Genomic DNA, 18,696 nt, shown 5'->3' with positions numbered 1-18,696 from the left:
CTAACCCTGCAACGGCCACGCTACGTACATACCCCTCTGCCCTGAGTTAAGCGGCCAACTTACGTTAGCTCATGGTCGAATTCACCAACGTCAATTAAAATTAAGCAGATCTTAAAATATTAATACTTATGTAAGTATTTTTGATTGTTGCTGAGCAGGAAAGATACACTCTCAAGAAGCTCTTAAAGTAAGTAGACATTTTCCGATTTGACTAGTTGCTAGATAAATTTGTCATACAATACGGCTAGGAACTGCGGTTCGCAAGAATATTTGATTCGTGCCACATTTTGACGACCACTGCTTTAGGGGACCAAAGGTAAGTTAATGCTGAGTGGTATACGACAGTTTGTTTGGGACAAGGAACCGATGAAATCGTGAAAAATTACCGAGACGTCGCATCGTTCTTCATCATGATTGTATCAATTGTCGAACAGAACCACAGAATATGTGCCAGAGCAAAAACAACGAATCAATGTCTCAGTGCTTGTATTTACTTTATTTATCGCCTAACGAGTTGTTATTAGTATTTCATCCACCCTTAGCACCTGTAATCGTGTGTAATGAAATAATAAGCAACCAGTTGCATAAAAAATTTAATTTCTTTATCGGTTTTGGGCACTTAGTGCCCCTCTTTAGAAGGTTATACCTATCGCATTATTTGCGAATGTCAACAATAAAGTGCATACAGTAAAAAGCCACGGTCCTAAAAAATATACTGGATAATGAATAATACAGTACTGAATCTGTTAATACAGTAAGAGCTCTTAGATGCTTACTTTTGATTCGTAGCGTCTGTACAAAGTTAGTTCTTATTATTTCCTTATATCGAGAAAAAAATGCATGTACAGGGATTTTCATCACCTCAAGAATTCTAAAACCGCGTTTTTAGGTACCAACATTAGAGAGGAAAGAGTATTATCGGGACCGCTTCGAACAAATACAAAAAGCGTAAAAAGGTGAACATTTTGTGAACCATAATAATATTTGTACCAGATAATGTTTCTCTTGAATTGTTTCGGTAGAGTTGTAATGGGGAGACAGAAGAGATGAACACTGGAAGAAGTGTAAGTCAGGGGTGCTCACTGTCACTCAAGCTGTACAGCATTTATGGAGAAGAACAGGTAAGTAGGGCCATAGAGGATGCAAGAGGCATAGTAATTGGAGGAGAAAGACTGTAACATACATGGATGATAAAGCACTCCTGGTGCAATCAGAACAGAACTGCAGCAAATGTTAAAAACAAGTCCAAGAAGGACTCAGGAGTGTGAAATGAAGATAAATATAGGAAAGTAATTCAAAGAAGGGGTAAGAAGTTTGGAATAAAGAAAGACAAAGGAATTAGAATAAGCAAGAAGGAAGCGTCGGTTAACATATTCTTAGACGGATAAAAGATAGAACCTTCCCGTGCCTGGGAAGGTTAATGGCATGGAATGCAAGATGTACGGAGGAAGTAAGAAGCAGGATATCTGTGGGAAAGAGAGCATCTGAGAAGGTGAAGCACTTAAACAGCTAAAAGTATTTCAGTCGCGTTGAAGAAAATATTTGCTGAATGTTAAGTCTGGAATGTAGTGTTATAAATAGTGAATTACGAACAGTTAAAAAGAAAGAAGAAAAATGTTTCGAAAGATTTGAGAAATATGGCTATGGAGGAGAGTCATTGAGGTGAAGTGAACTGGGAGACTTGAAAATGAAGGAGTAATGGAAAAAATAGGGATCAAAAAAAGATTATCTGAAGTGATCAGAAATAGCAAAACCATATTGCTGGGACGTATGCTCCGTAGGAATTGTCTGCAACATTGAATTATAGAGGAAAAGGTGGAAGGGATGAGAAAAAGAATTAGGAAGAGAATAAGAATGATGGACCACATGAGAAATGTACGAACATACAAATACATGAAGGAAGAGGCTCAGAAATGGACACGAAAGAGTGCCTCCAGTTGCAACCTGTTGTAAGACAGATATATAAGAGACAGTTCCTAAATTGTTTTCGTCTTCTCTAACTAATGAACGTGGCATACATGTATGTTTCATGTCTGTGTCCAAACAACTTAGAAAAATTACAGAAACTACCAGACACGAAGATGTAAAATCCAAGTGCACGAGAGACATAACTAACAAGGGACGATCCTACTCATTACCGATTTCGTCCAAATTTATGGTACAGGGTGACAATTATTGAAGTATATAAAAACAAACGTAAATTATTTGCAAACTACTGCTTGCACACATTTTATTCGACATGTTAAAGTCGCTACAGATATTCGGATTTAGTTTGTCACATGTTCGATATGCCTGCCATCATTGGCGATGATGTGACGCAGATGAGTAGCGAAATTCTGCATGACCCGCTGAAGTGTCGTAACATCGATGCTGTCGACAACCTCCTGAATGGCTGTTTTCAGCCCATTAATGGTTTTGGGGTTATTGCTGTACACCTTTCCTTTAATATAGACCCACAATAAGGAATCGCATGTGTTCAGATCTGGAGAATATGGCGGCCAATCGAGGCCCATGCCAGTGGCCTCGGGGTATCTCATAGCCAGAAGGCGGTCCCCAAAGTGCTCCTCTACGACATCAAGAACTGTCCTGCATCGATGGGGTCGAACTCCGTGTTGCATGAACCACATATTGTCGAAATCAGTGTCGCTTTGGGTAATGAGAATGAAATCATCTTCCAAGACCTTCACGTACCATTCGATAGTCACCATTCCATCAAGGAATATCGCACCGATTATTCCGTGACTGGACATTGCACACCAAACAGTCACCCGTTGAGGGTGAAGAGACTTCTCGATTACGAAATGCGGATTTTCAGTCCCTCAAATGCGCCAATTTTGTTTATTGACGAACCCATCCAAATGAGAGTGGCCGACAACAACAAGACGCTTGCGCATGCACATACTAATTCCCACCATGCTCCGTGGCCAACCGTGCAGTTTGGATGTCGTAACACAAACCGTTCAGAAGTTATGACGATTTTGTTTCATATAGTTCAATAATTGTCTCCCTGTAAATGCAGAGCTTGGCTAGATATGAAAGTGGAAGTTCCAGACGGTGAAGAGCTATTGAAAAAAGAAGAAAAAAATAGCATTTTTGGCGCTGGCCCAGCGAGGCATGAGCCATTTGCGGTAGGTTAGCACCCAGGCAGCGGTTAGCGAAACGCAAAGGGTACAGAACAGTATTCCGAGAGACGTGGGTTCGAGTGTCTATGCAGTTTTTATCTTACTTGGACTGCAAATAAATCTAGATAATGCTCTATGTATGGACGAAGGTTTCTCGGGTCTCCAGCCGGGTGGTAGCATTGATATCTCGCGACGTTTCGGGAAGTGTCATACTACCTATCTTCTGGCGAAGACATCTTCGCCAGAAGATGGGTAGTATGAGACTTACCGAAACGTCGCGACATATCAACGCTACCACCCGGCTGGAGACCCGAGAAACCTTCATCAATAGTTTACGCCGGGAAAGCCTACAGTCACATGCTCGATGTATTGTTTTTATCAAGATTTTTATAAGTGGCATGAGGAGCAAAGGCAAGGGAAATTTGGGACCGCAAAGGAATTTAAACGTCCCTGTATTGACCGACCAAGTGGAACAGGCATGGAACTCCGTCCCACAAACTGACGTCCGGCACCTGTAAAACACCATGCATGGAAGTTTGCCTACTTGCATTCAACATTCTGGTGGTTACACTGGTTATGAAAGAACCAGCATTTCACATTTGCAATGGCTTACCTCGTGCTTACATTAATCTGTGATCTTGCAATCTTATATATCTTACCTAGAAAAATGTATTCCCGAAATTTTTTCATTCTACTTCAATTATTTGTTGGTGTTGCAATTTTCTTACGTCACTTATTTTGATATAGCCTTCTCGGGATGTGATTTCTTTTTCCCTCTCGATAAGAGTTGTTTGAAGCTTTCTGGACAAACTCTTCAGCTGAAGATAAAAACAGGCATCGCATATGTCCACCAGCGAAGTGCATTTGAGGGGAATCCTATCTTGGAAATTTATTTGCAATACTAAATTTTCTTAACCGAGCGGTCTAGGGCGCTGCAGTCATGGACTCTGCGGCTGGTCCCGGCGGAGGTTCGAGTCCTCCCTCGGGCATGGATGTGTGTGTTTGTCCGTAGGATAATTTAGGTTAAGTAGTGTGTAGGCGTAGGGACTGATGACCTTAGCAGCTAAGTCCCATAAGATTTCACACACATTTGAACATTTTTGAACTAAATTTTCCTTTACCTCTCCTTTTCATGCACTTTATGAAGATCTTGATAAATACAGTATACTGAGCGTTATTTCGATTTATTTGCAGCGCAAGAAAAGTAAAAATTGTAAATAAAAGAAACATTCTGCACAGCGACTCAAACTACGAGCCTCAGATTTTCGTTCTTCACTCTTTCCTCTGCGCTAATCGCTGCCCGGAGGCTACACTGACGTAAATGGCTTCTGCCTCGCCCGAACCGCTCCAAAATTCTGTTTTCTTCTTAGCGCTTGGCCGTCTGGAACTCCTAGTTCTGTCACTTCCACTTCTGACCAAGTACACAGTAAATCTGGACGAAATCGTTGATGGCTAGTAGGCGCACTGCAAATAAATCGAAATAACACTCAATACACTACTGGCCATTAGAACTGCTACACCAAGAAGAAATGCAGATGATAAACGGGTATTCATTGGACAAATATATTATACTAGAACCGACATGTGATTACATTTTCACGCAGTTTAGGTGCATAGATCCTGAGAAAGCAGTACACAGAACAACCACCTCTGGCCGTAATAACGGCCTTGATACGCTTGGGCATTGAGTCAAAAAAAGCTTGGATGGCTGCCATGTAGCTTCAACACGATACCAAAGTTCGTCAAGAGTAGTGACTGGCGTATTGTGACGGGCTAGTTGCTCGGCCACCATTGACCAGACTTTTTCAATTGGTGAGAGATCTGGAGAATGTGCTGGCCAGGGCAGCAGTCGAACATTTTCTGTATCCAGAAAGGCCCGTACAAGACATGCAACATACGGTGGTACATTATCCTGGTGAAATGAAGAGTTTCGCACGGATCGTAACACATCTGAAATGTAACGTCCACTGTTCAAAGTGCAGTCAGTGCGAACAAGAGGTGACCGAGACGTGTAACCAATGGCACCCCATACCATCATGCCGGGTGATACGCCAGTATGGCGATGACGAATACCCGCTTCCAATGTGCGTTCACCGCGATGTCGCCAAGCACGGATGCGACCATCATGATGCTGTAAACAGAACCTGAATTCATCCGAAAAAATGACGTTTTGCCATTCGTGCACCCAGGTTCGTCGTTGAGTACACTATCGCAGGCGCTCCTTCTGTGATGCAGCGTCAAGGGTAACCGCAGCCATGGTCTCCGAGCTGATAGTCCATGCTGCTGCATACGTCGTCGAACTGTTCGTGCAGATAGTTGTTGTATTGCAAACGTCCCCATCTGTTGACTCAGGGATCGAGACGTGGCTGCACGATCCGTTACAGCCATGCGGATAAGATGGCTGTCATCTCCTAGTGATACGAGGCCGTTGGGATCCAGCACGGCGTTCCGTATTACCCTCCTGAACCCACCGATTCCATATTCTGCTAACAGTCATTGGATCTCGACAACGCGAGCAGCAATGTCGCGATACGAGAAACCGCAATCGCAATAGGCTACAATCCGACCTTTATCAAAGTCGGAAACATGATGGTCCTCATTTCTCCTCCTTACACGAGGCATCACAACAACGTTTCACCAGGCAACGCCGGTCAACTGCTGTTTGTGTATGAGAAATCGGTAGGAAACTTTCCTCAGGTCAGCACGTTGTAGGTGTCGCCACCGGCGCCAACCTTGTGTGAATGCTCTGACAAGCTAATCATTTGCATATCACAGCATCTTCTTCCTATCGGTTAAATTTCTCGTCTGTAGCACGTCATCTTCGTGGTGCAGCAATTTTAATGGCCAGTAGTGTATGTTGTAGTTATTAAGATCATCATGAAATGCGTAAAAAGGAGGGGTAAAGGAAAATTGGGTATTGCAAATAAATTTCCAAGATGGGATTCCCCTAAAATGCACTTCGCTGGTGGACTCATGCGATACCTATTTTAATCTTCAGCAGAAGAATCTGTCCAGAAAGCTTCAAAACAGCTGTTATCTCATCGAAAGGGAAAAAGAAATCATATCCAGAAAAGACTACATCAAAATAAGCGACGGAAAAAAATTGCAAATAACATTTCCGTGCCAGATGGTAACTGGGTACTATAAAAACCTTCACTGGAATTACGATGTTCACTGACATGAACCACATTCCATTGTAATTGAACGATACCCGCCATAGTGCTGTATTTCACGTGACAGCGAGGATGAAATGCACGAACTAAATGAATATAAATCACACCCACACGGGAGGGGATAAAAAGAAAGGTTTTGGGGGTCACGAACCTCCTCCCCTACCACAAAAAGAAACTTTTAACACAATATTTCTTACGTTTATAAATTTCCAGATTTTACTGTAAATGTTCGGAGAATAAAGTATCATGAAAAATGAGTCTCTAAAACGACAAGTAGATCTAGTAATTACAAGTCACTTTTAATACGGCATGCTTCCCAGTTACTTGCATGAGGTCCTGACCGGTAACGTTCCAGTCATCTAAAGCAGCTCATTCACAGGCTGACAGTATCTGCTGTCAACGACAGATAACTCGTTGCAGTTCGTGAGTACACAGGTAGATCCACCGAACCTCAGAAATTTGAGTTAGGGAAGACAGAAAGGGAGAGATATGCTACTAATAAAAAAAGAGGTAACAGGAACACTGACATTCCACACGTACGCGGAAACGACTGAAAAAAAATGACAACATCCCTTCATTTAGATGCTCGGACAGCCATAGAACTGTATTCACAATCGTTGTGATGAGTAGACGTTTTGATTCTGGGTTGTGCAAATTATGCCACTGTCAAGGTTATGAGAGTTTGTTGCCGCTATCGTTCTTAAAATAATTTCATGGCGCATGTAATTCTCATGTTCCGAAAACATTGCTTTTCAAATGCTTTTTATTTCTCTCGATTACAATTTCTTGGACGTTATGCTAAAGCGATGTACTGAAGACTGGTGTAAACAAATCACTATCGTTATCGTATTCCATTTTTAATATATATAATTGTAATTAACAGTTCATACGGGTTTGGTCTCTCGAGGGCACATAAAATAACTTGTGCCTTCTTTCTTTTTTACTTTCTTTCCAGTAGTTTTTCATTCTTTCTCTAGGTTGTTCGCTTCTTTCTTCTGTTCATATTGCCCCTGCCTTCTTTGTTTTACCCTGAAAGCCCTTGAAACCTTTTGCTTTTCCTCTGAACTTTTCCCTTTTATTATTTTTCCTCTGATATTTCATTTTCTATCATGTCTGTTTCAAATCCTTTCATCCACACCATTGATGTTTTAGGTTTCTGTCAAAATAGCTATAATCGCTTTTTGTTTTTCATTCTCATTTCGCTTCTTTTAGGTGTCTATACAATAAATTCTTCCTTATCTCATGTCTCTAACATTCCTTCTATTGTGCCGGCCGTGTGGCTGTGCGGTTCTAGGCACTTCAGTCTGGAACCGCGAGACCGCTACGGTCGCAGGTTCGAATCCTGCCTCGGGCATGGATGTGTGTGATGTCTTTAAGGTTAGTTAGGTTTAAGCAGTTCTAAATTCTAGGGGGCTGATGACCACAGATGTTAAGTCCCATAGTGCTCAGAGCCATTTGAACCATTCCTTCTATTCTCCGTAAACTTCTTTATTACTTCTTAATTTACATTTCCCATTGTCATACTTTGGTCCCAAGATTTTCCTAACTATTTTGCTTTCGTTTATTTCTATTTCACCTAATAGTTCGGCTGCATTTAACGAAAGGCATTCTGAAGCAAGGCATTCTTGTGTAACGACAAAGTGGTAGTGTCGAAGTTTGGCGTTTGTGGACAATGATTTCTTTTTGTACAACTTTTTTTTTTAAACCGAAAAGTTAGTATCTTTGCCCAAAGCATTCAGTCGTATTATCTCACCGAGTAAAATTAGTAGTCATTTTTGTTCTTCCGTAGTCAGTTTCCAAGTGTTTCTGTGCCTCCTTTGTGTCTGCCATATACTCTGCTTTTCCAAAAAACGTACGCAGACCTGCTTTTGAAGGTGTCTCTTGTAGAGGATTTATCTGCATTGCTGCATCTTCGACAGATTCAGCTTATATTGCAGCATCGTTTGCTACTGCCGTATAATCAATTCTCAGATTATCAACTTTTCTCCTAATTATAATTTTTAAAATTCTTTCTTCTTCAGTTCTGTTCCTCCTTTCCATCACTGTCTTTTTTAGTACGCAGTTGAGCAGCAGGGACACTTTACTACCACATCAAAACATTTTATACGTTTTGTTATCATTGTTAAAATCGTAGGAGTCTGTGGCAATTTAAAATTGGAGGAGACGGGCATTTCTATTTAGGGGTGGGGAGGGAGGAGGAGACACAGTAACGAAGTGCCACTTCCCCCCCCCCCCCCCCCTGCCGGCCGAGGTGGCCGTGAGGTTCTAGGCACTACAGTCTGGAACCGAGCGACCGCTACGGTCGCCGGTTGGAATCCTGCCTCGGGCATGGATGTGTGTGATGTCCTTAGGTTAGTTAAGTTCAATTAGTTTTAACAACTAAAATGAAAAGCACATAGAAATTCCTAAAACACTTAAGAACATTTAAGTTTTATTTTGCAACGAAAAAAAATGTCAGTGTACTTTTTCTGCTTTAGTGCCCTCCAGTGGGCTTGATCAAGTGCATTTTCTAATGTGATCAAGGCCGCAAACACATCTGCATCTATTACTGTTCTAAGCATATATATGTGCCCAGATTCTTTTTCAGCGGTCCGATCTTTCTGCTTCAGCACTATTGACAGCGTGGATGGTGGAACCCCGAAATTTTTCGACACATCCTTTTGTTTTCACTCCACATTCCACGGCCTCAACAAACAGTCTCTTTTCTGTGTGAGTCAAACATTTGCACATCTTTGAAGTCATTGTTGGAACTGACCTGTGTATTAATTACATAATGAATTTTTGATTAAACAAAGGAAGGTCGTGAAGATTTGAATGACGAAACAAATTCACAAACAATTGACAAAGCAACTTGAACTGACCAGTGTAGAATAGACGCTAACTTCGAATTAATCAGTATTTACGGGTGGTCTATCATTATTATCGCTTCGATTCATTCGTTCATCAGATGCTTCCCAGAGATGCTTCGCCAAACTTCCTGCAGTTTTTTCTTTTATTTCAAAAGTTTTTTACGCAAGATGATCACGAATTGAGTGAGAACTGACCTGTAAATTCGGTGCGAAGGCGAACAGTGCTCGTGGCTCAATTTTCTCAATAGCGTTGCCAGAGAGGTTGAGAAAGTGCAGGCTCTCGACGCTGGTAAACGAATCAACCTGCAAGGACTTGAGCTGATTCTGAGCAAGATCGATGAACTCCAGCGAACTGAGGCCAGAAAACACCTGTCAGAAAAGGAAAATACCATCTCTTAATTATTGGCCAAATTATCTGCATAGGACCGCTGGAACTTTAAATAGTGTCAACTAATTATTTACAAATTACGCAAAATAGATACATATTCCAAAGTTGTACTGTTCTTCAGAGTTGTTACCAGTATTGTGATGTGGAAGTCGTAGGATACCATTAGCAGCGCGAGCTGTGTCGATGGTTCGAGTGAACGATCTGTTGCCCGACGAATCTCTGTAACGGTTCTGAAGCGAATGCTTCATTCAATTTAGGAATCAAGTTGGAGTTTCTGAAGTCCGAGAACTGTGGTTCGTTAATTTTTGGAACACAGCTTAGAAAAAGAACCGGCGACACTTTCTGCAGGATCCGCAGATCATTTTGCAGGACAACGCTCGGACGCTTACGGCGCACGTTGTGAATGATTAGGTCGATCGTTGCGGCTTGGAAGTGCCGTACCATCAATCACACTCTCCGGACTTAAGCCCTTGCTATTTAACCTGATTCCTAAATTGAAGAAATCGTTTCATGGCATATGCTTCAGATCTGTTACAGAGATTCGACGGGCAATAGACTGGTCCACTGGATGTATCAATACAACTGGCGCTGCTAAGAATATCCTGCGACTTCCACGACGCCGACAACAGGTTACATACAGTCCTCGTACACGGAGAGCAAAGCATTGGGCAGAAATTGTAGAAACAGATAGTACAGTAACTTTCGACTAGCGTTCACTAGCATAGGTGACAAACGTGTCTTACAGCACAGAACACAGGAAAGAAAGATAATATTGCTTTGTTTATACTTACGCCATGCATTAACTGAAGTTGTCCAATGCATCTTGAAATGTAATACAATGAATAATCTATACTTCTAGACGACTCTACTTACGGCTAGGCGATTTCTACACAGTACAGGATGTTTCGAGAAGACTCATCCTGAAACTCCTGGAAGATTAAAACTGCGTGCCGGACCGAGACTCGAACTCGGGACCATTGAGGTTGTGGTGGAAGTAAAGCTGTGAGGACGGGTCGTGAGTCGTGCTTGGGTATCTCAGTCGGTGGAAAACTTGCCCGCGAAAGGCAACGATGCCAATTTCGAGTCTGACACACAGTATTTATCTACCAGGAAGTTTCATTATTAGCACACATTCCACTGCCGAGTGAAAAATTTATTCAGAAGACTCGTCATATTTCACAAAACTGTATCTTCTACACGAACGAAGATACAAACTTAGGGCAAATTTTATGTTACGCAACTTGAAGTTACTGGTTCGTGTGATAGTCAGTACGGGGTACCCTTGGGACAGCTAGGTGTCTCATTCGCTCGTTCGTAACCCAATGTACGTCATTTTTCAACAGAATGAACCACCATCACTGTAGGACCTGCAATACATTTTTTCTGAAAGCATGTTGGTTTTCTTCGGGATTACCCAGTCTTTTGGCTACAAAACCGTAGTTTTCAAAATAATCTCTGTTCAGTGCGACGGCCTTACGCCACCTTACTGGGGAGGCGTGTTTGCCCACTGTGTGCAACTCTACTGGTCGACGTCGAGGCCAATGTCTTGCTGCACCAACAACTTTCCCATTATCCACAATAGTTTCCCCCGGAGAGTACCCTTCACTGGGCTTAACAGATAGCAGTCGGAAGGAGAGAGATCCGAGCTGTAGGGTGCATGAGGAAGAACAGTCCAATAAAGTTTTGTGAGCTCCTCTCTCGTGCGGAAATTTGTGTGAGGCCCTGCGTTGTCATGGAAAAGGAGAAGTTCATATACATTTTTGTGGTGACGAACACGTTTAAGTTGTTTCTTCGATTTGATAAGGGTAGCACAATACATTGATGGAGGACATCAATCAAAATAACCCCTTCAGGGTGCCAGAAGACAGTCGCCATGACTTCATCAGCTAAGGGCGCCACTATGAACTTTTTCTTCGGAGAAGAGATGTTGTGGCGCCACTTCGTGGGTTACCGTTTCCGTGTGTCATCGCCTATGACAATGTTCGACAAAAAGTTATCACGATCAGTCTTAACCCGCAAGCAGTTTCACGCAGAAGGTCCTTCGTTGTTCTTCATGGTCTTTTGTTAGGCGGCCAGGAATCCAGCAGGACACGCCTTTGAGAACTCCAAGTAGTGGACGAGTGTGTCAGCAACACCAACAGAGGCGTCCAGTTGAGCAGTGAGTTATTTGATTGTGATTGTGATCTCGAGTGAGAGTGTCCGCACGTTCCAACAATGCAGGAGTGAGCTGTGTGCGGCTAGCCGGCACATGGGAGATCGGACAGGTTTGGGCGACCTTGTTGCGGTGATGACAAACGCCTTGCCCAACGACTTACCGTGCTTTTGTTCACAGTCATATCTCCGTAGACATTGTGCAAGCGCCTATGAATAATATCTCCGATGCTCTGGTTTTCCGCCAAAGAATGCCTATGACAGACCTCTGCTTCGAACGCACCTCCGTTGTAGACGTCATTTTGAACGCTATGTATAGCGCCGCCACCAATCGGAACTTCATGGAACTATAGTGACTGAAGCGAGAATATTCCACAATATCCCACAATAAATTTCGCATTTTTCCAACCGAAACTGTCCGATAAAAAAAAGTGTTGCATTACTTATTGAATGCCCCTCGTAAAAAGTACACAAGGTTGTATTTGCATACATGTAAAAGATATACCCTTGTGAAATAGCATAGTTGCTTTAAAAATAAAACTTTTGAAGTACGATGCATAAGTTGATTTACCATAAGTTTCTATCTTCATTCCTCTAGAAGACATCTTATCCTTTTCGTTCAGAGGTATTGCAGCCCTTGATGTGCCTCAGCTTCCTCAAATATCTGCATCCACACGTCTCTGTTCTCTTCTTTTCTCTTTCATCCTAGAATTTCTATCTTGGTAACGTCAGTCAACATTTTTGAACCATCTTATTCTTGGTCGGCCCTTCCTCCTGGTGGAATGTAATCTTCCTTAATTTTTCTTTTCGACATCCTATCATTTACTGTCTTCACCATGTGTCCTAATCAGTGTATTTACAAAGAATGAAATTACTTCACTACATCTTTCACCTTTACAAGCTGTTGTAATTCATGGTTTTATCTCACTCGCCAACTCTCTTCCTCCCTCAACATTTTTGATGTAGTTTTTTGCCGGACTTCCTCTGTCAAATGCCCTTCGATAGTTTACATCCACTTCTGTCAGCGACCACATTTCTGACAACTGGTCCTATAACGAAACAGTTTGTTCTTAACTTTATTATCATTGTAATTAGAGAATCCTTAAATACTCGTGAGTTCACACAATACGCATTAACTCCTGCTTGTATCATTTATTCAAAAGACTGCCTCATATTATTACCACAGTTTAAAGGACTTCTAGTAATGGGAGCATCTGGTACAATTAAAATATCTGTTAAGAGGCGTTCAGGTCTTGTAGTGTTCTTCTAGCCTTGCAACTGGTTATGATCGTGTATTTTGTTTTGCTGTCGTTTACAATGAGTCCAGTTTTTGCTCCTTCTGCTTGTATTACTTCAACCACTTCTATAAGGATTTTTAAATCCCTTGCCATAATTGCATTAGTAAATGCACGCATGGTATCTCATCATTATTGTACGTTTATGACCTACTTTTTTATCGCATTATGAAAACTGTCGAGGAAGCTAACTACGCAAAAATCTTGTGTAACAGAAGAAATATTTCAGCTGATCGACGAAAGAATGACATAAAAAATGAGCGGGGGAAGAAAGGCCAGCAATATTAGTCTTTTGGGAATGAAATACATAGAAATGAAAGGCCACCAAGGCGAAGTGGCTGCAGGAAAAATGCGAAAAAAGTGATAAAAATCGTTGCCGGAAGTTTTGATTCGGCGTACAGAAAGCTCAATACAACCTTAATTGAAACTAGAAAGGCAAACGCGTCAGCTTGAAGAGTGCAAGAGGAATTCCTCTGCTAAACTCAGAAGAGAGAGCGGATATGTGGAAAGCCTCTAGGAGGGTGAAGGAAATATCTGATAACGTGTTAGAAAAAGACATGGCAGTCGATACTGAAAATATTGGGAACACAGTACAGTATCAGAATCAGAGTTTAACAGAGCTTTGGAATATTTACGGTCAGACAGAAAGGTTAGATAACATTCCTTTGGAAATCCCTTAATCATAGGGGACAGTGGCAAAGAAACGAATAATCAAGCTGGCTTGCGGAATCTATGAGTCTGGAGATATATCGTTAGGCTTTCGGAAAAGCATCATCTACTCAATAACGAATACAGCTAGGACAGCTAAATGTGAGAACTACCGTATAAAAATCTTAAAAGCGTCCAAATTGCTGACGAGAATAATATACAGAAGAATGGAAAAGAAAACTAAGGCTGTGTTACACACCCATCAGTTAAGATATAATAACGATAAAGTACAGAGAGGCATGTCTTACGCTGCACTGGATAATGGAAGCAATACTTAAGAAAATTCAAGGCATGTTCATAAGATTTGTCGACCTAGAAAAAACCATGTAGGAGGAAGTGAATCTTCCAAAAAATGTACGAGTAAGGCACAGGGAAACGGGGGATAATATACAGAACTAAGAGGGAAAATACGAATAGAAGGCCAAGTGTTCGGATTAGAAAGGATATAAGACAGGGCTGTAGCCTTTCGCCGCTGCTATACAATCTACACATCGAAAAAGAAGAAGTAAGACCTTTAACAGAATACGATAACAACAAACAATAGTGTGACACCCAGAGAAATAGTGTACTCAAGGCGACATCGCTAGTAACGTTTCAAGAACACTGCATGGCATCTACACACATGAAAATCCGTACGGCAAACCTCGAACAGACACCAAACAAACACAGCAACAAGATCCTTGGGAGGACAGTAACTCAAACACAGACACAAACACTGAAGTAGATGTAGACACGGAAAATGAGACAAACACAACAATAATATCAGACATAGACCCGTTACTTGTTGTAGTTGTTGTTGTGGTCTTCAGTCCTGAGACTGGTTTGATGCAGCTCTCCATGCTACTCTATCCTGTGCAAGCTTCTTCATCTCCCAGTACCTACTGCAATCTACATCCTTCTGAATCTGCTTAGTGTATTCATCTCTTGGTCTCTCTCTACGATGTTTTCCCTCCACACTGCCCTCCAATACTAAATTGGTGATCCCTCGATGTCTCAGAACATGTCCTACCAACCGATCCCTTCTTCTAGTCAAGTTGTGCCACAAGCTCCTCTTCTCCCCAATTCTATTCAATACCTCCTCATTAGTTATGTGATCTACCCATCTAATCTTCAGCATTCTTCTGGAGCACCACATTTCGAAAGCTTCTATTCTCATCTTGTCTAAACTATTTATTGTCCACGTTTCACTTCCATACATGGCTACACTCCATACAAATACTTTCAGAAACGACTTCCTGACTTTTAAATGTATACTCGATATTAACAAATTTTCCTTCTTCAGAAACGCTTTCCATGCCATTGCCAGTCTACATTTTATATCCTCTCTACTTCGACCATCATCAGTTATTTTGCTCCCCAAATAGCAAAACTCCTTTACTACTTTAAGTATCTCATTTCCTAATCTAATCCCCTCAGCATCACCCGATTTAATTTGACTACATTCCATTATCCTCGTTTTGCTTTTGTTGATGTTCATCTTATATCCTCCGAGCACTTGCCCGCGAAAGGCAAAGGTCCCGAGTTTGAGTCTCGGTCGGGCACACAGTTTTAATCTGCCAGGAAGTTTCTTAAGAAGAAATAGTTTTGAACGCTACTTCAGGTGAGGCAGTCCCGATGTTTCCGTCGAGACCCTCCCAGCTGGAATAGCAAAACCACAAACCATAATTTACACATTATATTTCGTTTTAACAGTAAATAAAATCAACAGACAGTTCCTTTCCTATCTTTATATTATTTTCTTCTAAATTACTAACATTTATTATTTTAACCCTCCCTTTCCTTCACCTACTTTAATTTTCTTTGTAACTCATTGTTACAACTCTTCTTTTTATTGCTCAGAACAACTTTTGCTAGTTATGTGAAACATTGTAGTGTTATATATAAAATTGTAAAATGTGCGACCTGTTTTAAAGATATTAGGCAGCATATCTTTAAATGTACGCTATGTGGTCAAAAGTATCCGGACACGCCCAAAAACAAACGTTTTTCATTTTAGGTGCATTTTGCTGCCACTTTCCGCCAGGTACTCTTTAGTTATTAGAGATCGTGAGAGAGCAGAATGGACTCAGGGACTTCGAACGTGGGTGAGGTGATTGGGTGTCACTAGTGTCATACGTCTGCACGCGACATTTCCACACTCCCAAATATCCCTAGGTCCACTGTTTCCGATCTGAGTGTGAAGTGGAAACGTGAAGTGACACGTACAGCACAAAAGCGTACAGGCCGACCTCGTCTGTTGATGACAGAGACCGCCGACAGTTGATAAGCGTCGTAATGTGATATAGACCATCACACCCATAAATGCCAAATGACGCCTCGCTTGGTGTAATGAGCGTAAACATTGGAGGATTGAACAGTGGAAAAACGTTGTGTGGAGTGACGAATCACGGTACATAATGTGGCGATCCGATGGCAGGGTATGGGTATGGCTAATGCCCGGTGAACGTCATCTGTTAGCGTGTGTAGTGCCAACAGTAAAATTCGGAGGCGGTGGTGTTATGGTGTGGTCGCGTATTTCATTGAGGGGTCTTGCATCCCTTGTTGTTTTGCGTGGCGCTATCACAGCAAAGGCCTACATTGATGTTTTAAGCACCTTCTTGCTTCCCACTGTTGAAGAGCAATTCGGGGATGGCGATTGCATCTCTCAACACGATGAGTGCCTGTTCATAATGCACGGCCTGTGGCGGAGTAGTTAGTGAAGTGTTGCTAGAGGAGACCGAAATGCACGCGTTTAATTACACGCTGACTGGCGCGAGGTCTGGAACAGTTAAGGGAATTAATAGTAGCAAATAAAGTACGTAGTTGATATAATACTTAACTTTAATCCACAATTGGTGTATATCACACTTGTTTAGACATTATGACACTGAATATCAAATGCTATGGCGCCTTGCTAGGTCGTAGCAAATGACGTAGCTGAAGGCTATGCTAACTATCGTCTCGGCAACTGAGAGCGTAGTTGTCAGTGATCCATCTCTGGCTAAGTCGGCTGTACAACTGGGGCGAGTGCTAGTAAGTCTCTCTAGACCTGCCGTGTGGCTGCGCTCGGTCTGCTATCACTGACAGTGGCGACATGCGAGTCCGGCGTATACTAATGGACCGCGGCCGATTTAAAGACTACCACCTAGCAAGTGTGGTGTCTGGCGGTGACACCACAGTTAGACGACAATAACATCCCTGGAATGGAATGGCCTGCACAGAGTCCTGATCTGAATCCTGTAGAACACCTTTGGGATGTTTTGGGACGCAGACTTTGTGCCAGGCCTCACCGACCGACATCGATACCTCTCCTCAATGCAGCACTCCATGAAGAATGGGCTGCAATGCCCCAAGAAAGCTTCCAGCACCTGATTGATTGGATGCTCTCGTCAAGGCTAAGGGTGGGCCAATACCCTACTGAATTCCAGCATTACCGATGCAGGGCCCCACGAACTTGTAAGTCATTTTCAGCCAAGTGTCCGGATACTTTTGATCACATAGTGTGCAACAAGTGAAATGAAACGAGAAATGCAACTAACCTTATCCTGTTATAGGTGCCCAATTCGTTTAGTGGTCAGTAAAGTGCTGGCCTGCAGGTGCTATTAAACACTAATTTAAAATAAACAAACATGCAGTGGAGATCGACGTCACATCCATAAATTTTTCCCATTATTTGATTAGTAAAAAAGCGTAGAGGAGACAATCGTGTGAACCTGGATGAAAAATTTTGAAACACGCTGTATTTTAGCTACAGCGGACGAGGCGATGTTGAGAGAGAGACAGACCTTTTTGTTGAGTTCGGTAAGGATGTTCCGGGCGAGGGAGAGGCGCTGCAGTAGGCGCATGTTGGAGAAGGCCCCCGAGTGCACGGATCGGATGCGGTTGTCCGACAGGTCGAGCAGGCGCACCTCGTACAGGTCCAGCGGGTAGACCATGGTGAGCCCGTTCAGCCGGTACGTCGCCCACAGGAGGCGCCCGTGGAACCCTGCCTTGGCGTACGGTGACGTGTCCGCCTGCGTCTCCTGTCGGAACAGCACACACACACACACATGACAACTCCAGGCAAGTCACTGCAGTAAGAGTGCAGGGTCTCGCGGTGGTAACATCGAATAAAATGTTCTCCAGCTTCCCGCCACGTCAAATGCTTGAAATGCAGCAAGCTTTCAACCAAGCATTCGATGGCCACTGGCAAGTGGACTGACTGTTGCACATACGCCCTTACATACTTTAACTGCTGGCTCTGACGTCGTTAGAGTTTACAGCATCGCCATTTAATGTAAGTCGCTGTTTACTAACATACACTCTAAGAGAAAAAAAAAGGAACGACGCACCACTGAGGAATTATCCCAATGGGACGGAAATCGGTAGATGTGATGTACATGCACAGAAAAAAAAATTACAATTTCAGAAAAAAAATGGATTAGTTTGTAAGACGTGTATATTTCTATTGTCTATTGTCAAACCACAATTTATGGAAGATGTTTATATTTTATTAATAGGATTAAGTAGGAATAATTAATAAAAAATGGTTCAAATGGCTCTGAGCACTATGCGACTTAACTTCTGAGGTCATCAGTCGCCTAGAACTTAGAACTAATTAAACCTAACTAACCTAAGGACATCACACACATCCAAGCCCGAGGCAGGATTCGAACCTGCGACCGTAGCGGTCACGCGGATCCAAACTGAAGCGCCTAGAACCGCACGGTCACACCGGCCGGCCAATAATTAATATTTGTCATGTTGGAAATAATGATGGTAGCAGGGAATGTCTGCACTGTATTGTTGGCAGCAGAGACCGCACATTGACATAATTTTAAAAAGGGCGGGAGAGACCGCGTGTGGATACATTTTAAGAAAAGAGCGGGAAAGACCGCGCATTGATACATTTTCTAATGGTAGCAGGGATTGTCAGTTCCAGAAAGCATTGTTGGCGGGAGAGACCGCACTTTGGCGTTCGTAGGAAGTCAGTACTAAGCGAGAAGTGAAGCGAGTCGGTAGCAGGTCTGAAGCGAGAGGTTGAGAGGAGCG

General features: G+C 42.5%; 1 protein-coding gene across 1 annotated transcript in view; it reads right to left on the bottom strand.

Moving 5' to 3' along the window:
* LOC126416948 (toll-like receptor 6) overlaps positions 1 to 18,696 on the bottom strand; it is a 166,934-nt gene that overhangs the window by 53,709 nt on the left and 94,529 nt on the right. Inside the window, exons 3-4 of the mRNA XM_050084828.1 lie at positions 17,451 to 17,687; positions 9,340 to 9,513 (exon numbers count right to left, since the gene is read on the bottom strand). Of these exons, the coding sequence (XP_049940785.1) occupies positions 9,340 to 9,513; positions 17,451 to 17,687 (411 nt within the window). The remainder of the gene's footprint in view (positions 1 to 9,339; positions 9,514 to 17,450; positions 17,688 to 18,696) is intronic.

Source organism: Schistocerca serialis, chromosome 8 (assembly GCF_023864345.2).
Source record: "Schistocerca serialis cubense isolate TAMUIC-IGC-003099 chromosome 8, iqSchSeri2.2, whole genome shotgun sequence".
Taxonomy (NCBI): Eukaryota; Metazoa; Arthropoda; class Insecta; order Orthoptera; family Acrididae; genus Schistocerca; species Schistocerca serialis.
The sequence above is the reverse complement of the archived record's forward strand: the minus strand, read 5'-3'. Positions and strand labels throughout refer to the sequence as shown.